The sequence below is a fragment of the Oryctolagus cuniculus genome, chromosome 14, assembly GCF_051225735.1.
Source record: "Oryctolagus cuniculus isolate XC-2025 breed Fujian yellow rabbit chromosome 14, ASM5122573v1, whole genome shotgun sequence".
In the NCBI taxonomy this organism is placed as follows: domain Eukaryota; kingdom Metazoa; phylum Chordata; class Mammalia; order Lagomorpha; family Leporidae; genus Oryctolagus; species Oryctolagus cuniculus.
The window spans coordinates 16,675,932-16,698,450 of NC_142880.1; the positions used below are offsets into that span (position 1 = coordinate 16,675,932).

Consider the following 22,519-nt stretch of genomic DNA (forward strand, 5'->3'; position numbering starts at 1 on the left):
TTCTCTTTCCTGTTTGGCTTATTCCACTTAATTTAATTTCCTCCACTCCCAAACATGTTGCAAATGACAAGATTTTGCCCTTTTTTAACGGTTGAATGTATTCCATTGTGTTTGCGTACATTTTCTTTTTTGTTCATTGGTAGATGGACACTTATGTTGTGTCCACTTCTTGGCTATGAACATGGGATTGCTTATCTCTTTGACAGTGCTTTATTTCTCTTAGATATATACCCAGTGGTGGGACTGCTGGATCATGTAGTAATTGTATCTTTAACTTTCTGAGCATCCTCCAAAATGTTTTTCACAATGGCTATAGTAATTTACATTCCCACCTGCACAGTGGGCATGTGTAATCTTTTGTTTTTTTGATTATAGTCAGCTTCACTAGAGTGAGATGAAATCTTATTGTGGTTTGGATTTGCATTTCCCTAATGATAAGTGATGTTTTATATTTTTAAAATATTTTTTGGTCATGTGTTTGTCTTCTTTTGAGAAATGTCAGTTTACACCTACTGCCTATTTTTGAAGTGGATTTTTGGGGAATGCTATTGAGTTGTTTGAGTTCCCTGTACATTACGGTTATTAACCCTTCTCAGATATACAGCCAGCAAACAACTTACCTCATGCTGTGGGTTGTCTCTTCACTCTGCTGACTGTCTCCTCTGATGTACAGAAGTTCGTGAGTTTGATGAAATCCCATTTGTCTATTTTGGGTTTTGCTGCCTATGTTTTGAGAGTATGATTCAATAATTTCTTGCCCATTTCAATACCCTGAATCTTCTCCACTATGTCTCTTCTAGTAAATCAAAGTTTCAAATCCTGCATTTGGGTCTTTAATCTACTTGCGAATTGAATTTTGTACATAGTAAGATATGGTCTGGATATAGATATCCAGTTTTCTAACACATTTATGAAGAGACTGTTCTTTCTCAAATTTGTATACTCAGTATCTTTGTCAAAGATGAGAATAGCTGGCTGTACATGTATGAGTTTACTTCTAGGGTCTCAATTCTGTGGCACTTGCCTATATGTCTGTTTTTATGTCAGTTCAATGCTGTGTTAATTACTATAGCTTTGTAGTATATTTTTTCAACTTTCATTTAATAAATATAAATTTCCAAAGTACAACTTTTGAATTATAGCATCTTTTCCCCCCATAACCTCCCTCCCACCTGCAACCATCCCATCTCCCACTCCCTCTCCCATCCCATTCTTCATCACGATTCATTTTCAATTATCTTGATATATAGAAGATCAACTTAGTATATACTACGTAAAGATTTCAACAGACTGCACCCACAAAGACACACAAAGTATAGAGTTACCTGTACATTACGGTTATTAACCCTTCTCAGATATACAGCCCGCAAATAGCTTATCTCATATTTACTCATTTGAGTAGTAGTTTTACCGTTAATTCACATGGTACAACACATTAAGGACAGAGGTCCTACATGGGGAGCAGGTGCACAGTGACTCCCACTGTTGATTTAAAAACTGACACTCTTATTTATGACATTAGTAATCACCCGAGGCTCTTGTCATGAGCTGCCAAGGCTATGGGAGCCTCTTGAGTTCACCAACTCCGATCTTATTTAGACAAGGCCATATTCAAAGTGAAAGTCCTCTCCTCCATTCAGAGAAAGGTACTGCCTTCTTTGTAGTATATTTTTAAATCAGGTAGATGTGCTTACCCTGATTGGACATCATCCAATGTATACACGTATAGAGACATCACATGCTACCCACAAACATACACAATTTTTATATGTTGGTTAAAACTTAAATTTTTAAAAAAATTTAAAAACCACAGGCTCTTCTCTAAAGCTATCATAGTATAGTTTAGCTATTCTAGAATAAAAACATAACCAGTTTGTTGCATAAAATTCAAGCAGAAATAAGCAAGTTTTTTTTTAATATGAGGCAGAAAACATTCAGGGTGCTGAATACATTTAAGGTGTAGTACAGAACACTGTCAAGAACTGTGAAAAGTCTCTAACTAAGAGATCATATACTGCTTGCATCAGCTTCTCTGATGCTACTTAATGACCTCAGACTCCTGAGTCACAAAGAACTTCAGTAATCTAGGAGCTGCAGGCAGGAGGCAGCATGAGCTTCATGTTTTCATCTGTTCTTCTTGTTCCTCCAATCGCAAACAGGCAACATGGATAGGCCTACTTGGACACTGAGCATCCAGTGGGCTTGTATCACAGCTGAGTAAACTCAAACAAAAAACCCAATCTTATGAGGAGACTAGTCGTCTAGCAAACCCGCCCTGCTTTGTCACCAGAGGGGGAAAGGAGGAGCACCATCTTTACTGCCCTGGACAGCAAGCTAATCTCCCCGCCACTTTGGAGAGACACACACCTCTATCTTCAAAGCCTATTTCCCATCAAATGTCCTCAGAGAGAGAATACAAACAAAAGCTGCCAAAACCTTTGCTCAGAGACATGTACAATGTGAGAGGCTCCAGAAGAACTGTCTCCTAGCAAATTACATAATGTGAATTATAAATTATATCATGCTATTATTTGATATATTATGCTATTATTTGATATAGTTTTTATGCTATTACCTAACCAAATAATTCATTTTGACTTTATCAAAAAGCCAAAGGCAATATAGAAATTTCAATTTTTCTTTAGAAAAATAAAGAATAGCTGTCTATCACACTAAACAAATGTGCCTATATGTATCTTATAAAAACTAACAACTTGACACGACATAGATTAAGTAAAACTTTTGGCTTTAACAGGCTTTTCATCTAAATGACAAATGACATTTTTCAAGAGTTCCTATGAGAAGCACCAGATGAGGTACCTAATGTTCCCAAGGCTTTGTAAAGTCAAAGGTAAATAGATTAGATTCAACTTACTAGCCAAACACCAAGTTTCGTAAAGTAAATAAATACTTAAAAGAACACATATTCCTCTGGCACAGTGGGGGATTCAATCTCTAAACATATCTGAAAAAAATAAAACTAAAAGTTGGCACAAATTTGTTTTTCTATGTAATTAAGGTCATGGAAAGGGTATGTCTGTAATAAAGCAGAAACTTTTCAACTGAGAATATGTTTGTAACATAATCACTAAAAATAACCAAAGAACAAAAACCTTTTGAAAAACATTTTTTAAAATATGTATATATGCAATAATGAAGCTTGAACCAGTTAAAGGAGCATATACGACATACCTCTCCTAGAGCTTCATATCTTTTCTGGTTCCATCTGTGCAAATCTTCCCGGTAGTTAAAAACAAATGGTTCCCCAGTTTTTATGTGTCTTAACTGCCCCTCTAGAAAATAAACAATATTACTATGACTAAGAGTACACTCACAATAATAAGGACAGAAAAGTCTGATTAAAATTTAAAATGACCTTTGGTTATTTCTTAGAAGTTTTTTTTCATTGTATATTTTCCTCAAATATTACCAGAACAAATAAACAGTATAAGAATTTAAAAATTGGTCTCCAATAACCAAAAACTGTTCTTCTTGATCTCCTTTTTAATCTAAAACATATTAACAATATTTTAGAGCCTACTACACATATCTGCATCTACTGCCATGAATAAGCTCCCAGACTTAAGTAACTTAGAGACCATCTGAGGAGCAAAAACACAAATACTAAAAAGTTAAGCAACTTTTCAGAAAGTTCAACAAACAAGAATGAAATAAGCCAAGAATCCAAACACTGCTACAGGTTATTTGTGTAGACGATAATGTCTCCAGTGATTCTGGAAAAAAGAAGAATCTCTATGAAAGAATAGGTGCAGAAGATTTCACTGAGATTTCTCAACCAGGCCCAGATATTTGGGTAGGGTATCAAATGGAAATTGCAAAGAGCTAGTGAGAATAGTCAAATCAGACTCAGTCAAAACAGAGATCTTTAGTGATAATAACCAAGTTCTGCTAGTAATTCCAAGGGCACAAGCAAAGGAGGAAGAAGTGTACCTGGCACTTCCTCCCAGGTCACTGCAGGTCCCGTCTTCTCACAAAATTTAAGTAGGTGAGGTCTCTAAGTGAGGCATACAACATACCTCACAGATTGCTAAGTGTTTCAGTTATGTTTTCTTTTTACGTACCAAAGAGCTGTACTGCTTATGTGATAATCTTTATCAAAACATACTCATATATCCAAAGACTGTAGGTTTATTTACCATCAGCAATAACAAACTAGTCATCTTGTTCAAGTCCATAGATAATAACAGTAAAGATTAGTCTACATTTTCTAAAAGATTTAACTATCAGTATACTTATAAAGAGAAAGACCAAAGTGATCTATTCTTTTCTTTCCCCAGTGTTCTAGTAATGGGGAGAAAAACAGACAACAGGCCAATTGCATTAAATTCTTCTGTCCTCAGTCAACAGAATATTACTCTACTTATACATATACTGGCAAAGAATACCCTTTACAAAAAAGCATGAAAATTAAAGTTTTGGGTATCCTCTATTTAATTCACTTAACATTCTAGTATTCATAGACTGTCATAAGTCTTAATATCTATGACAGATACTACAAAGGAATATCCACTAATAAAAAGATAACAAATCACCAGTTCAGTTTATGCAAAGCAACAAAAAAAAAACTAACTAAATTTAGAGGCTGGCACTGTGGCGCAGCCGGTTAACGCCCTGGCCTGAATTGCTGGCATCCCATATGCGCATAGGTTCTAGTCCTGGCTGCTCCACTTCCCATCCAGCTCTCTGCTATGGCCTAGGAAAGCAGTAGAAGATGGTCCAAGTCCTTGAGCCCCTGAACCCAAGTGGGAGGGCTGGAGGAAGCTCCTGGCTCCTGGGTTTGGATCGGTGCAGCTCCAGCCAATACGGCCAATTGGGGAGTGAACCAGCGGATGGAAAACTTCTCTCTCTCTCTCTGCCTCTCCTTCTCTCTGTGTAACTCTGACTTTCAAATAAATAAAAATCTTTTTAAAAAAACTAACTAAATTTTAACACTTTGTATTAACATTACCCTTCAAGTATAATAATGTAAGATTAATCCAATGATTCATAATTTTTTTTGTGTTTCAGAAACATACTTGCAATCTATGGTAGGTTCTTCCACATTCTATGTATAAAGGTTATTTCATTCAAACTTAGTAAGTTTTAAAAAAGGAATGTTATCTGAAAAATCATGGAAAATTGAATATTATGTTTTAAAATATCATCATACATAATATTTGCCAGTCACTTCATTTTAAATAACATGTGGAACAATTGCATCTTTCTATATAATCTGATTAGGAGTTCCAATAGAACATAAGAGAGTTGAGTGCTCAAGGTTAAAACACATAAATTGAATTAAATTCATTTCCATTAGTTTACATGGCTTGACAACTATGATAAATTGTTACTTGGTTATTTCACTTGAGTAAAGGATTTCACTACGCAAGCATAAGTCATTTCTTCTCAAAAGAAATATAGAAAACATTCTAGTTGGCCATTAAAATACCAAATGATAACTTTCTTATGTTCATAATAGCACTGTTAAATAAATTCTACATTCAGAACACATTACTTACTTTCATTAAAAGCATATTCAAATCCTTCCAGGGTATCAGGAAAATCAAGAGGTGGTTCATCTTTTTTCATTAGTTCATCCAAATCTATCCTAGACAATAAATCTAGAAAAGAAATAAGAAATTTACTTATATTCATTTTCATAGTTAATAAGATTATATTTTAAATTATTTGTAAGTACTCTTGTTCTGTTCAATTAATTTTTATATTGTTTCAACTGATGGTACAATACACTAAGTTTTTAAGTTTGCAAAGTTCTATGCATGATCAAGCACAATTTCAACATAAGTAAGAATTTTCAAAATAATTACAAAACAATCATGACTCAGATCCTATATATCGCAAATCAAATTATTAGTATCTTCCCTTTAACACAATAGTACGCCTTAATTAACATCTGTCTGCAGTGGTTTTTTTTTTTTTTTTTGCATTTATAAAAAATTTATGTATTTATTTGAGTGTCTGAGTTACAGAGGGAGGGAAAGAGAGAGAGAGAGATAGAGAAAGATGCTCCATCAACTCTTTCACTCTCCAGAAGGCTGTAACAGTCAGGCCTGGGCCAGGCTGAAGTCAGGAGCCAGGAGATTCATCTGGGTTTCCCACATGGGTGCAGGGGCCCACTTGGGTCTTCTTCAATTGCTTTCCCAGGCACATCAGCAGGGAGCTGGATTAGAAGTAAAGCAACCGGGACTCCCTGGGGCCCATATGGGATGCTGGTGTATGGGCGCTGGCACTGCAGGTGGTGGCTTTACCAGCTATGCCACAACACCAGCTGCTGTCTGCAATTTAAATGTTTTACACCAGGTTGTTTTGATTGTAACTGCCCTGATTCTGTACTAGTTATTGGTCTATTTACATTTTCTATGTCTTCATGCCTTAATTTTGGTAAATTGTATGAGTCCACAAACCTATTCATTTTTTTCTAGATTTATGAATTTGTTGTAATATAGCTGTCTAACAATTCCTGATGATTCTATTTCTAAGACATCACTTGTTACTTTTTTTTATTTCTGATTTTATTAATTTGGGTCTTTTTATTGGTTAGTGGGGAAAACGGTTTATCAATTTTGTTTATTTTTTTAAAAAACAGCTCTTCATTTCAATGATTTTTTATTTTTTTATAGAAAGCTTTCAATTAATAAATATAAATTTCATAGGTGCAACTTTTGGATTATAGCGGTTCTTTCCCCCATACCCACCCTCCCACCCCCAAACCGTCCCATCTCCTACTCCCTCTCCCATTCCATTCTTCATTAAGATTCATTTTTAATTATCTTTATATACAAAAGATCAACTCTATACTAAGGAAAGATTTTAACAGTTTGCACCCACAAAGACACACAAAGTATAAAGTAATGTTTGATGACTAGTTTTACAGTTAATTCTCATAGAACAACTCATTAAAGACAGAGGTCCTACAAGGGGAGTAAGTGCACAGTTGACTCCTGTTGTTGATTTACCAATTGACACTCTTATTTATGATGTCAATAATCACCTGAGGCTCTTGTTATGAGCTGCCAAGGCTATAGAAGGCTCTTGAGTCCACAAACTCCGACATTATTTAGACAAGGTCACAGTCAAAGTGGCAGTTCTCTCCTCCCTTCAGAAAAAGGTATCTCCTTTGATGGCCCCTTCTTTCCACCAGAATCTTACTCGCAGAGATCTTTCATGTAGGTCAATTTTTGTCACAGCAATTCACTGAATTTTTATGTGATTTTTTTCAATTTAAATTTTGTTTATTTCTTCTCTAATTTTATTACTTATTTTCTTCTACTAATTTAGGGTCTGATCTGTTCTTGTTTTTCTAGATCCTAACGATACACAGTTAGATAATTTATTGAAACCTTTTCAATTTCTTGATGTAGACACTAATTGCAATAAACTTCCCTCTTACCACTACTTTCCCTGTATTCCATAAGTTGTGATGTGTTATCATTTTCATTTGTTTCAAGGAACTTTTTGATTTCTTCTGTGACCCACTGTTCAGTCAGGAGCATGCTGTTTAGCTTCCATGTATTTGTAAATTTTCTAGATTTTCTTATATTCTTAATTTCTAGCTTCATTCTATTGTAGTCAAAAAAGATACATGGTGGGGTGGATGCTGTGGAACAGCGGGTTGAGTTTGCAATGCTGGCATCCCATATGGGCATCAGTTTGAATTCTTGCTGCCTCACTTCCTATCCAGCTTCCTGCTGATGTGCCTTGGAAAACAGCAGAAGATGGCTGAAGTCCTTGGGCTCCTGCACCCATGTGAGAGACCCAGATGAAGCTCCTGGCTCCTAGCTTCAGCCTGGCCCAGCCCTGATCATTGTAGCCATTTGGACAGTGAATCAGTGGATGGAAGACTTCTCTCTCTCCCCCTCTGCCTCTGCCTTGCCCTCTCTGTAACTCTGCCTTTCAAATATATAAATACATAAGCCTTTTTTGAAAAAAAGAAAAGATACATGGTATCATTTCAATTTTTTTCCAATTTGTTGAGACTTGTTTTATGTCCCAGCATATGGTCTATCCTAGAGAATGTTCTATGCACTGGTGAAAACAATGTGTATATTCTGTGGCTGTGGTATGAAATGTTCTGTAGATATTGATTAGATTCATTTGGTCAATAATGCAAATTAGTTTTGCTGTTTCTTTGTTGCTTTTTGTTCCAGTTGAACTGTATATTGATGAAAGTGGAGTTTATCTCTCCCATTATTACTGTATTGGAGCATATGTCTCACTTTAGCTCAATTAACATTTGTTTTAAATAGCTAGGTGCCCTAGCATTGGTGCATACACATTTATTATAATCACATCTTCCTGCTGAATTGGTCCTTTAATCATTACATAATGATCTTGCCTCTCTTAACAGTTTGTTTTTATTAAAGTCTATTTTGCCTGATATTAAATTAGCTACTCTTGCTTATTCTTTATTTCCATTTGCATGGAATATCTTTTTCTATGCTTTTAACTTTCGATCTGTGTACATCTTTGTTGGCAAGATGTGTTTCTTATAGGCAGCATATAATGGGTCATGTTTTTTCAGTTATTCAGTCAGTCTGTATCTTTTAATTGGAGTATTTAGTTCATTTACATGGGACCAATAGAACAGAAAAAAACCTGAGAAACTAATCCATGTGCCTACAATAAATTAATCTTTGACAAATGAGCTAAAATCATTCCCTGGAGAAAGGAGAGTCTCTTCAACAGATGGTGTTGGGAAAATTGGACCTCCATATGCAGAAGCCTAACACAAAACCCCTACTTTACACACTGTACAAAAATAAACTCACAATGGATCAAGGAGCTACACCTAAGACCTGAAACCATCAAATGATTAGAGGAAAACATAAATATAACACTGCAAGACATTGGCATAGGCAAAGACTTCTTGGATAAGATCCTAGAAGCAAGGCAATGAAACTAAAAGACAAGCAAAATTAGATCAAGCTAAGAAGGTTATGCACAGCAAAGGAATCACTCGACAAAGTAAAGAGACAACCAATAAAATACAAGAAAATATTTGCCAACTATGCATCTGATAAAGGATTAATACCCAGGATATATAAAGAGCTCAAGAAACTCAACAACAGAACAATGATTCTCATTAAGAAATGAGCAAAGGACATGAACAGACATTTTACTAAGGATGAAATACAAATGTCCAACAGACAAATAAAAATGATCAGGCTCACTAGCCATTAGAGAAATGTAAATAAACACCACAGGTTTTTACCTTACCCCAGTTAGAATGGCTATCATCCAAAAATAAAAAATAGCAAATGCTGGCAAGGATGTAGAGAAAATGGTATGCTTATACACTACTGGTGGGAATATAAACTAGTATAACCATTATGGAAGACAATATGGAAATTTCTCAGAAATTTGAAACTAGATCTAAAATATGATTCAGCCATCCACTCCTAGGGATTTATCCAAAGGAAATTAAATCAGGATGTGAAAGAGTTATCTGTACTCCCAATATTCAAAGCAGCTCATTTCCCAATAGCTAAGATACAGAATCAACTCATGTCCATCAACTGATGACTAGATAAAGAAAATTTAATATATATACACAATGGAATACTACTCAGTCACAAAAAAATAAAATCCTTTGCAACAAAATGGATGCAACTAGAAACCATTACACTTAGTGAAAGAAGCCAGACTCAAAAAGACAAATATCGGGTAGGCGCTGTGGCATAGCTGATAAAGCCACCGCCTGCAGTACTGGCATACCATATGGGCACCAGTTTGAAATCTGGCTGCTCCACTTCTGATCCAGCTCTCTATTATGGCTTGGGAAAGCAGTAGAAGATGGAACAAGTGCTTGGGCCCCTGCACCCATCATGGGAGATCCAGAAGAAGTTCCTGATTCCTGGCTTCGGATTGGCCCAGCTTGGGCCATTGTTGCCATTTGGGGAGTGAGCCAGCGGATGGAAGATCTCTCTTTCTCTCTGCCTCTGCCTCTCTGTAATTCTGCCCATGAAATAAATAAATAAATAAATAAATCTTTTTTTAAATGTTAGATTAAAAAAAAAAAAAGACAAATTCTCCTATTTGTGGTAGCTAATATGTATATAAAAAACCCTCTTAATGTATATAAGTGAAATTGCCATTTTGTGATTTGATTGTTTATAACCACTGCCTATATTCTTGTGTCACAGTGGTCTTTTTACTTTTTACTTGTAGAGCTCTTTATTTAAAGGAGCACTGAGGCAGAGCATAGGGCAGGTGTGCAAGTGGGCAGGGCCCAGCTGAGGCTATGCACCTCAGGAGGGAGCGGCAGCGTTTGCTGAGCCAATGCTATAGCCTGAGGCTCCACTCACTCTTGGGCAGAGTTAGAGAGAGAAGGAGAGACAGTGAGAGGTCTTCCATCCTCTGGTTCACTCCCCAAATGGCTACAATGGCTAGGACTGGGCCAGACCAAAGCCAGGAGCCAGGTGCTTTATCTGGTTTTCCCACAGGTGTTCAGGGGCCATCTTCCATTGCCCTGCCAGGCGCATTAGTAGGGAGTTGGACTGGAGGTAGAGCAGCTGGGACTTGAACTGGTGCCCATATGGGATGCTGGTACCACAGGTGGTGACTTCACCCACTATGTCCCAACGCCAACCCATCCACAGAGTTTTTGAAGCACCTTCATACTTATATCCTAGCCTGATCCAGCCTGAAGACGAACCAGCTAGTCACTGTGGTGTCTGATCTCCACACACAGCTCTTTGCCTGCCTCTTCAGGGTCAGCCCTCAGTAGGTCGGCTCCCTCCAGCTGCACACAGGGGCCAGCTGTGCAGTCAGAAACCACTATGAAGTGCTGGTGCTGGGTGGGGGCAGCGGAGGGATCCCCATGGCTGCCCACATGAAGAGGAAAGTGGGCGCAGGGAATGTGGCCATTGTTGAGCCCAGCGAGAGACATTTCTACCAGCCAATCTGGACTCTGGTAGGCACTGGTGCCAAACAGTTGTCCTCATTGGGTCATCTCACAACATGTATGATTCCATCTGGTGCAGAACAGATAAAAGCTAAAGTGGTTGAATTGAACCCAGATAAGAACTGCATCCAAACTGACAATGGCAAGGAGATCTACAAATATCTTATTATTGCTCTTGGAATCCACCTGGACTATGAGAAGATTAAAGGCCTGCCTGAAGGCTTTGCTCAACCCAAAATAGGGTCTAACTATTCAGTGAAGATGGTAGAGAAGACATGGAGGCTCTACAGGACTTCAAGGAGGGCAACACCATCTTTACCTCCCCAAACACTTCCATGAAGTGTACTGGAGCCCCCCTGAAGTTCATGCATTTATGAGATGCCTATTTCAGGAAGACAGGGATGCAATCCAAGGCCAACACAGCTCTTGGAACAAGTTTTGGGGTTAAGAAGTATGCAAAAAGCCCTGCAGGAGATCATCCATGAGAGGAACCTTACCGTTAACTACAGGCAAAACCTCACTGAAGTCCAAGTCCATAACAAGAAGCTGTTTTTGAGAATCAACAAACCTGGAGACACCCAAGCGTCTTCCTATGAAATGCTTTATGTCACATCACCAGAGAGCCCATCGGATGTCCTCAAGACAAGTCCTGTGGCTGATGCTGCTTTTTTGGGTGGATGTGGATAAAGAAACTGCAGCACAAGAAGTACCCAAGTGTATTTGGGATTGAGGACTGCACCAAATTGCCCATGTCAAAGATGGCTGCTGCAGGCGCTGCACAGTCGGTAACACTTGATCCAACAATTTCTGTGATAATGAAGAATCAAACACCAGTGAAGAAGTACGATGGTTATACGTCACGCCTGCTGGTGACTGGCGACAACAGTGTGATTCTTGTGGAGTTTGACTACACAGCTCAGCCACTGGAAACCTTCCCCTCTGATCAGAACAAAGAGTGCCTTCCATGTACCTCTCGAAGGCTGACATGATGCCTTCTTGCACTGGAACCTGATGCTGAAGGGCTCGTGGGAAGGACCAGCCTTTCTAAGGAAGTCATTTCACCTGGGTGTGAGTTAAGTATGGCTCAGGCTTTGCTTTCCTGGGATGGATGAGAGTCACAGTCACTGACTGACCGAGAGCAGCATGAAGGGTTCAGGAGCTAACCCTGTGAAGAGTTTCTTGCTGAATAATGGTGACCGCATGCTTACCTTTTCAGTATCTCTGAACAGCCACCATGTGGGCTGCCCCACATGGATTTTTTTGAAATATGCAGATGAAAAAATAGACTTCTGTTTTCTAAGTAAAAGTGTGCTATCGGGGAAAAAAAGGAGCACTGAGCCTATAATTATAAAGTAAACTGAAGTTAAGTATGTTACTGATTAAAAACATTTAAAAAAAAAGGAAAGAAAGGAAGGAGGAAGGAGGGAGGGAAATATCATACTCTTAGTCATTTCTATGAAATCCATGAAACCTGTTTTCTTTATATTAATAAATTTAAAAAAATTAAAAAGTTGCACATATTAACATGACTTCAAAAAGGTCACTATCTTATATAAAAATTGAACTATTATGTATGAATAAGGAAATTTATTATAAAATTAAATAGTTGTAATATGCCATACTATTCCAACTTTGGGGGGATACAAAAATAAAGCATGCTAACTGGAGAAAACTAGTCGACACAAAACAGTTTATTCCTCATAACATTCGACTCCACACAAAACAAAACAAAAATCTGTCAACAGGTGTTGTTTTAGAAAAACAAGCTTATTTTTAATAAGTTAACATATGGGAAAGTTGAAAGATAGCGCAGGTATCCCCATTCTCTTTACCCAGTTCCTCCTATTATTAACATTTTACATCATCATGGTACAATGGCCAAAATGAAGAAACCAATAATGGTACATAACTACTACCTAAAGCCCAGATGTTATTCACATTTCACCATTATTTTTAAATTAATATTTATTTCCTGTTCCAGGATCCATACTGCATGTGGTTGTCATTTCCTCCCCATCTCTGCCCAGTCTGTTACAATTCCCAGCCCTGACTTCCTGTCCATGATCTTGGCAGCTTAGAGGAATACTGGTCAGTTATTCTGGAAAATTATTCTCACTTTGGGCCTGTTTGAAGTTTGTTGTTGTGATTATACTAGTGTTGTGAGTTTTAGCAAAGAATATCACAGAGGTAAACTTCAGTTCTCCTCACATCATGGCAAGGGGACATGATATCTACAATGCCATAACTGGCGATGTTTACCTTCAACACCTAGTAAAAGGCAGTACTGGCAGGATTATCCAGTATAAAGTTATGATTTTTGTCTTTCCATATCTGTCCCTGTCTCAAGGGGGGATGGGGGGAATTATCCTCTACCTCCTGAAGTAAAGACCATCTGTTCATAAATCCGTATGAAGGTCCATCTCTCTCTCTCCTTTTACACAACTATGCAATCACTATTCCGGTAGGTACTTGTGGATATTTACTGTATACTTCAGCTTATAATCCAATATGCTATCACTTATTTTGTTTCTCAAACAGTTCCAGCCATGACTATTGTAAGCTATGGGTTGCCTCCTGTGTCCCTTTGACCTGCTCCCATCTTTTTGTTTTCTCAGCACTTCCCTACTTTGTGTTACTACAAAACATTCCAGGCTTATCTGGTATCTTTCCCGTCCTGACCTACAATCAGTCTATCAACAAGAATTTAATTTAAACTCACATTAAAATGAGGTATATGTTCTCACTATATGTCACCACAGCCATTTTCAAAATAAGAAAATTTTTTATTCTATCACAAAAGGATATGAAATAACTTCTGCCAAATCAAGAATAAAATATTTTATTTTTTAGTTTCTTCAATATAATTTTAATTTTTAATTTAATTTTATAATTTAAGTTTTAAGTTTACATATTTTATAATTTAAGTTTATAAGTTTTGGGGCCAGCACTGTGGCACAGTGGGTTAAAGCCCCAGCCTGCATTGCCAGCATCCCATATGAGTACCAGTTTGTGTCCCGGCTGCTCCACTTCTGATCCAGCTCCCTACTAATGCACCTGGGAAAGCAGCAGAGAATGGCCCAAGCCCTTGGGCCCTGGGCCCCCATATGGGATACCCAGGAAGTGCAGGGCTCCTGGCTTTGGATTAGCTCAGCAAAAGCAGCCATTTGGGGAGTGAACCAGAGGATGGAAAACCTCTGCCTCTCTCTCTCTGTCTCTACCTCTCTCTGTAACCCTGTCTTTCAAATAAAATAAATCTTTATAAATATATGTAAGTTTTTAGTTTCTTCATTATAATTCAAAAAGCCAAAAAGTTCCTAGGATTTGTTAGAAGATACACTACTCTTTTTCCTATAAATGTAACTCAAAAGCAACACTTTGTGTCTCTAATTTAGAGATACAATAAATCTATCTACATGGAACAATCTCAAAATATACTACAGAAAAGGATTTTGTCTACCTCTAGTCTCTAGTCGTTTAGAGCATAAAGTTAAGCCATCAAAATCTTAATAAAAAGAAATCATATCTTAGTACTCCTCAAATTCCAGTATCAAACAGCCCTCAACTCACACAACAACAAACCATCTTCAACATAAAAAAGGTTTGCAACGCTAGTAAAACAGAAATATCCCATAATATGCACACATATAAAGAACATATACTAGGGCCTGTGTTGTGGCACGCGGGTTAAGCCACCGCCTGTGATGCCAGGTATCCCACGTGGGCACTGGTTCAAGTCTCAGCTGCTCCATTTCTGATCCAGCTCCGTGATCATGTGCCTGCGAAGGCAGCAGAAGGCCTGAGTACCCGAGCCCCTGCCACCCATATACGAGATCAGATGGTATTCTAGGCTCCTGGTTTCAGCCTGGCCTAGCCCCAGACGTTGAAGTCTTTTGGGGAGTGAATCACAGGGTGGAAGACTTCTCTCTTCCCCTGTGTCCCTCCCTCCCTCTCTGTGACTCTGCCTTTCCAATAAATCTTTCTTTAAAAAAAAAAAAAAAGACATATACTGATAATTCACTAGCAAAGTTCTGAAGACAATATAAATCTTTACAAAAGATAGCAAGATAGAAGCTTTTACTTTCAAAAATTGGTTTGAAAAATCAGATTTCTTCACAGTCATCTTCTACAACTGAAAACTCAGACACAACTAATCAAACACACAGAAATATCTAAGTAAGCCCTTGTGTTTAATACTCACTTTTTATTTCACTAGCTTAGATCACAAAATGTAGCCTTGCATCTACATGTCGCTTTAAAGATGTCAGAGCCTTTTACAAACATTAATCTCATTTGATCATCATAACTATGAAATAGTAACAAGTATTATCATCTTCACTGTCTTCAAACAAGGAAATAAACTCAGAAAGGAAAAATGGCTTATCCAAAATTACAGCCTAATAGTAGGTGGGATTAATAAAATAAACATATCTCCTAAAACCTAATTCAGTGCTCCTTCAAAATCACCATGCTGACTGTATATGCCACATCAGCCCTGTAATGTTCCGTACCCCCATCTCCTGTTATAAAGAATAGTTATCAATACAAAACCCGATATTTACTTTGTTCAAAACATTCCTTTGAATGATAATTGACACCTAAATAAAAAGGCACTTCTCAAACTTTTCTTGTCAACCAAAGAATCTGACATAGTTATTTTTAATTTAATTAGCATTGAGAAGACATATAGAAAGGAATCGTCAGAAATCATTTTTCTGTGCTGTAAAAAGAAAAGCAATACTATAGACTTTCAATTTACTCTAAAGGCAGTGAATCATGCAAGAAAAACGAGCATAATGAAAAATTCCTTCAATCTACAAAATACAGATTTGAATCTAATCTAAATATGCATCGCATGTGACACAACTATTTTTTCTAAAACATGACTGGTGATAAAAATAATTCAGTAACTAGAATTCTAAACCTCAACAAAGTATATGCAACAGCTATATAAAAATACATTTTCAAACCAAAAGAACTGAAACCAGGAACCCAGACAGACATCCATACACCACCATTCATAGCAGTACTGTTTGCAACAGCAGAGGGAGAAGTAACCCAATTATCCATTGACGGATGGATGGCTTGCTGGTTCATTTTATGTGTCATCTGACTGGAGCGTAGAGTACCCAGATATTTGGTTAAAGGTTATTTTTGGTGTGTTCTGTGAAGTTGTTTCTGGATGAGATTAACATCTGAAATGGCAGACTGGGGAAAGCAGAATACAAGCAAAACAGCTGCATAATGATGAATTCCCTCTCTGCTTGTGATCTTGGAGCTGGAACACTGGTCTTCTGCCTTCAGACTCAGACTAGAACTTACACCATTGGCTCTCCAGAATCCCAGTCCTTCAGATTTGGACAGGAACCACTACATCATCTTCTCTTCCTGGGTCAGTAGCTTACTGACTGCACCCTTGTTTACTTCTCACCAATTCTTTATATTAAATCCCTTTATATATATATATATATATATATATATATATATATACACACACACACACACACACACACACACACGCACATACACAATTGCCTCTTTCTCTCTGGAAAACCATGGCTCATACAAATAGATAAACAAAACAGTATATACATACACTGGAATAGTATTTAGCCTTAACAAAAAAGGAAATTTTGACTCAGTGTGAATGTACACTGAAAACACCACAGAAAGTAAAATAAGTCATCACAAAAGGACACATATTATATGATTCTACACATATGAAAGAACTAGAGTCATCGAATGCATAGAAAGAGGAAGTAGAATGGTAGCCCCCAAAGGCTCCAGGAAGAGGAATGGAAGTTATCATATAACAAGCATAGAGTTCATTTCTGTAAAGTGAAAACAGTTCTAGAGCTAGATGGTAGACGGTAGTGCTAATTGCACAACAACATGAATGCCTTTAATGCCACTGAACTGTATACTTAAGAATGCTTATAATGAAGGTCACTGATGTGGCACAATGGGTTAAACCGCTGCTTGTGAGGCCAGCATTCCATATGCACTGGTTCTTGTCCTGGCTGTTCCACTTCCAATCCAGCTCGCTAATTATATGCCTGAGAAAGCAGCAAAAGATGGCCCAAGTATCTGGGCCCTTATACTCACGTAGGAGACCTGGATGGAGTTCCAGATTCCTGGCTTCAGCCTGGCCCAGCCCCAGCTGTTATAGCCAGCTGGTAAGTGAACCAACAGATAGAAGATCTCTCTCTCTCTCTCTCTCTCTCTCTCTCTCTCTCTCCCTCCCTATCTTTCAAAAAAATAAAATATTTTAAATAAAAACGGTGTTTATAAAGATGCTTATACAACAATGGTCCCTTTAAGAGTATAATATAGCTGAAATTTCCTACTGCCTAGTGATGATTTAGTATGATGTGTTACTCATATGTCTGTAGTAGGGCTGTTTTAAATAAACCTACTATGCTGCCACTCATAAAAGTATAGCACATATAATTATATATAGCATATAATATTTTATCATAAACTATATTATTGGTTTATATCTTTATCATACTTTTTATCATTAATCAGACTGTACTGCTTCCACTGGAAAGAAATAAGTTTAGTATAAAACAGTACGCCCTCTTACACTGGCAGCAGCCACACACATCTAATGTTTACTGCATCTCTTGATCGTATCCTTTTCTCTTGTGCTTGAAATAATCTTATGTTGTTCTTACTTCATCATAGTCCTAGGAATAACAGGCTAGACCCTTTATGTGGTATACATACCAGTTAGCCTAGGTGTGTAATAGGCTATATAGGCTGGTGAAAGTACACTCTATGATGTTTGCACAACAAAAATTTGCCTGATACACAGAATATATTCATCATTAAGCAATCTAGGATTATATGTACATTGTGGAGTTTAATTTGACCATTTTGATGTCTCTTTTGTTTGTACTATCTGTTCTTCATTTTAGTTTTACTCTTTTTATCTACTTTCTTTTGGATTTTTAAAAATTAACAGTTCATTTCTTAGAGCAGTTTTAGGTTTATAAAAATTGAGCTGTGTATTAGGGTTCTTCAGAGAAACAGAAACAATAAGAGATATTCAAAAATATAAATGGTCTAGGACCAATTAAAAGGTAGTGTCACCAAAAAAACAAGACTCATTTATATAGTGGCTACAATATAAAGATACAGAAAAGTTAAAAATAAGACTGAAGGTCAACATTGTGGCACAGTGGGTTAACGCTCTGGCCTGAAGCGCAGGCATCCCATATGGGCGCTGGTTCCAGACCTGGTTGCTCCGCTTCAGATCCAGCTCTCTGCTATGGCCTGGGAAAGCAGTACAAGATGGCTCAACTCCTTGGGCCCCTGCACCCACGTGGGAGACCTGGAAGAAGCTTCAGGCTCCTGGCTTCAAACCAGCCCAGCTCTGGCTTTTGCAGCCATTTGGGGAGTGAGCCAGCAGATGAAAGATTCCTCTCTCTCTCTCTGTGCCTCTGTCTCTGTAACTCTACCTTTCAAATAAATAAATTAAAAAAAAAAAAAGACTGAAAAAGACAACATGCAAACACAAACCAAATTTAAATCTAGAGTAGCTATATGAGTACATACCATAAAGAGAACAGTTCTCAAACAAAAAACAATATATCAGAGAAAAGGAAGAACATTTCATAATAATAAAGGAGTTAATTCAATAAGAAGATGTAATAATCCTAAATGTGTATGTATCAAATAAAAGTACTTTAAAAAACTGAAAGAACTGATATTGACTGGGAAGAAAATTAAACCAGTCCATAATTATACTAGACACTTTAATGTTCTTTTCATAATAATTAATCAAGTGGGCATACAGAAAGTAGGTAAGGGTAGGGGCCAGCACTGTGATGCAGTAGGTTAATCCTCTGCCTTTGGCACCGGCATCCCATATGGGCGTAGGTTCTAGTCCCAGCTGCTCCACTTCCCATCCAGCTCTCTGCTATAGCCTGGGAAAGCAGTAGAAGATGGCCCAAGTCCTTGGCCCCCTGTACCCGTGTAGGAGACCTGGAAGAAGCTCCTGGCTCCTGGTCGGCTCAGCTCCGGCCATTGCAGCCATTTGGGGAGTGAACCAGTGGACAGAAGACTGACCTCTCTGTCTCTCCCTCTCACTGTCTTTAACTCTACCTCTCAAATAAATAAATAAATAATCTTGAAAAAAAAAAAAAGGAAGAAAGAAAGGTAAGGATATAAAAGACTTAAAAAACTATCAACTCAACTTAATTAACATTTACATAACATTCTACCAGACAACACAAATCACCAACATGGCCCATGTTGTGAGCAATAAAACAACTCTCACTGAACTTAAAATGACTGCAGTCACACAAAATATTTCATTAACTTAAAAATCAATGAGGGTCAAACACCCTGCTCCCTTCCTCCTGTCTGATAACATTTGCATCCATAAAGTCCTTTGTTTCAGACCTTCAAGAGAAAACTCTTTTTTTTGCAAAACTCAGGGAGAAGTTTCTTAACATTTGCATCCAAAAAGCCCTTTGTTCCAAGAGGAACAGGTGGGGAAGTGAGACCCATCTCCTTAAAAACCCCCAGCCTCAACCGGACTGCGCTCTCAGCCCTCTGCCTCTATGCTGAGTCGCCCGCCTGTTCAGGGCAGGTGTTATCTCTCCACCCAACCATGTAACCTCGCTCCTTCCCCCCACCCCAGTCCGAGCGACTGGGTACCCTCTCAGGCTCTGTCTGGAGAGGTGCCCATCCATCCTTACAGATGTCCCTTCCCTAATAAACCTTGCTATTTTACCTCCCACTAAAAAAAAAAAAATCTATTTTGAAAATACCTGCTTACTAGACACAAAACCACACACTACCAAAAGGAAATTGAAAGGAAAATTTTTTTAAATCTTGAACTGAATGGAAAAAGTGACATGTTGAAATTCATGGGATGCAGTATTTGGAAGAAAATTTATAACACTGAATGCTTATATGAGGAAGCAAGAAAGTTCTCAAATCAATTATCTAAACTATTTGGGAACAGAAAAAAAGAACAAACTAAAATGAAATAAGCAGAGGAAAGAAAATAATAATAATAATAATAGAAATCAAGTAAATGGGAAAACAGAGAAATAGACAAAAGCCAGTAAAATCAAAGGCTGTTTCTTGAAAAGAGAGACCACGCTTTACAGGGAGAGGGAAAGAGAGACCATGCGCAGGTGCTCCCATCCACTGGTTTACTCCTAAATGCCTGTAAGGGTGGAGCTGAGCCAAGGCCAGAGACAGGAGCTGGGAGCCAGGAACTCAATCCGTATTTCTCTCACAAGTGGCAGGAAATCAATTACTTGAGTCCTTACCACTGCTACCCAGGGTCTGCATTGGCAGGAAGTTAGAGTCAGCAAACAGAGCCTGGAATGGAATCCAAGCACTCTTATGTGGGACACAAGCATCATAACTAGGCTAAATGCATGCTCTATGAGACCAGTGAGCTGGGAAATAAGAAAACAAACAAGCTATTAACATCAGGGGGTAAATGCTAGGCCACTGAAAAAGTAATGGGAAATAATTAAGAAAAATACTATGCTAATAAATTCAACAATTTTGGTAAAATGGAAAAATTCCTTAAACAACCAGTCTGCCAAAACTCATTCAAGAAGAAACAGATAATCTGAATAGCCCTATATCTAGAAAACAAACTACAATCAAACTTCAAAACTTCTTACAAATGGGTAAAAGAAGCAGCAAAAAAAAAATAATCCCAGATGGCACTGCCTATAAATTTTATCCAACAGTTAAAAAAGAAATGCTATTTGTACATTAAACTCTTCTAGAACACAGAATAGCAGGAAGTACTTACCAACTCATTTATTTATTCATTTATTTTTAAAGACATATTTATTTATTTGAGAGGTAGAATTACAGCCAGTGAGAGGGAAAGACAGAGAGAAAGGTCTTCCATCCGCTGGTTCACTCCCCAAATGGCTGCAACAGCTGGAGCTGAGTCAACCCGAAGCCAGGAGCCAGGAGCTTCTTCTGGGTCTCCCATGCAGATGCAGAGGCCCAAGCTTGGGTCTTCTTCTACCGCTTTCCCAGGCCATAGCAGAAAGCTGCATTGGAAGAGGAGCAGCCAGGAGTAAACTGGCACCCATATGGGATGCTGTCACCGAAGACAAAGGATTAACCTACTGCACCACAGTGCCGGCCCTTTACCAACTCATTTAAAGCCGGCATTATCCTGATACTGAAACCAGATACCAATTTTAGAAGAATGTTGTAGAATAATATACATTCCAAATATACATACAAAAATCCTCAATAAAAATTTAGCAAATATAACCCAGCAATACATAAATATAACAATATATCATGTCCAAATAGAGTTTGTCCAAGCACTGCAAGGCAAGCTCAGTATTTGAAAATCACTGAATCTAATTCCCTGAAGTCTAAGCTCTAGGTTTCAGGATCCCAGCTGCAGACTGACCTTAGGTTGGTTCCAATATGTTTTATATCCTCTTTAGACTAATGGCTAAGTCCTTTGCACGGAGAATGGAAGAAGCTCAAGAGCTGACAGGTCAGACCACAGAGCACAGTACAAGGCTCTGCTTGCTTCAGGCCAGCTAACAACCCACTGGCCAAAGCAAATCACTTTGGCCAAAACCTTTACCAACAGGATGGGAAATACACTCTTCCCTCAAAAGCAAGGAAGAGTAATATCTAATGAACAATAATCAAGACTATCATACTAATTCAATTTTAAAATATGTTAACATCCAGAAGAATTTTTAATAAAGATGTGATTGCAATGTATAGGCATCGGGGTTAGTAGTATATAAAATACTAAAACTAAAACTAAAAATTCACATGCCCTAAGAAGATTGGTGATAGAACATTTTCTGAGAAACATAGCAAAAATGGGTCTAACCAATCACTAAAGTCTCAGTAGATAAAACCCTGTAAACCACCAAAGGAAAAAGTTGATGTTTTTGAGAAACGGAAGAATTCCTTATGAGCCTATCTCCATTGCCATCTCCAAAACAGATGAACTCTTCCTTTAATAAGTCATCATCATCACCCTCCTGCCATCTTCATTATCATCATCATTTAAGTAAACTAGCTTAAACTTTCTTCCATGATGCATTGCTTTATCTCTGTCCACCTTCAGTTTTACATGCCAATTCTCTGCCCATTAATACAATCTTACGAGATTTTTTCTACCACTTATGCCATTATCTGAAGCACTTTTCCCATTTATGAAAAAATGAAATCCTCCTCAGCTATCTGGTCTTGTCACATAAACGTGAAATCTTCTAATGAGCAGTAGTCAGTAATCATCCTCAGTTCATTGCTCATGAATCATAGTCCAGTTTTGAAGAAACAAGAATAAAATTGCTTTCCTGTTTGGGAAGGAATAAAGTTTTATCAGTCTGCCAATTTGTTCTAAAATTACCTTACTATGCATTTGCCATTTTATTTTTCTAATATTCACAATCTGACTCCTCCATTAACCCATTATGTCCCATCATCTCATATATAGAGGACACCTATAAAGATTTAAAATGAGCAATAAATAAATCACTTATGGTAACTTTGAAATATGCAGTATGCTGTTGAAATATTCACAGAATTGAAAATGTGGCACTTAATGGGTTCATCCCTACAACCCCA

At 37.7% G+C, this 22,519-nt stretch overlaps 1 protein-coding gene and 1 pseudogene across 10 annotated transcripts in view; one reads left to right on the forward strand and one right to left on the reverse strand.

Annotated features, from left to right (window-relative positions):
- The window catches only part of ARB2A (ARB2 cotranscriptional regulator A), a 466,145-nt gene that overhangs the window by 405,254 nt on the left and 38,372 nt on the right, over window positions 1–22,519 (reverse strand). For 5 of the 10 annotated variants that reach the window (XM_008261940.5, XM_051853996.3, XM_089313032.1 and 2 more), the window contains 2 exons: window positions 5,520–5,621; window positions 3,193–3,293 (listed from right to left, as the gene is read on the reverse strand). In XM_008261940.5, coding sequence (XP_008260162.2) covers window positions 3,193–3,293; window positions 5,520–5,621 — 203 coding nt within the window. Of the gene's footprint in view, window positions 1–3,192; window positions 3,294–5,519; window positions 5,622–20,711; window positions 20,962–22,519 lie in introns of all 10 variants that reach the window. The other 5 variants (XM_089313034.1, XM_089313033.1, XM_089313035.1 and 2 more) reach the window with 3 other exon arrangements.
- On the forward strand, window positions 5,838–12,001 carry LOC103349570 (sulfide:quinone oxidoreductase, mitochondrial pseudogene; annotated as a pseudogene).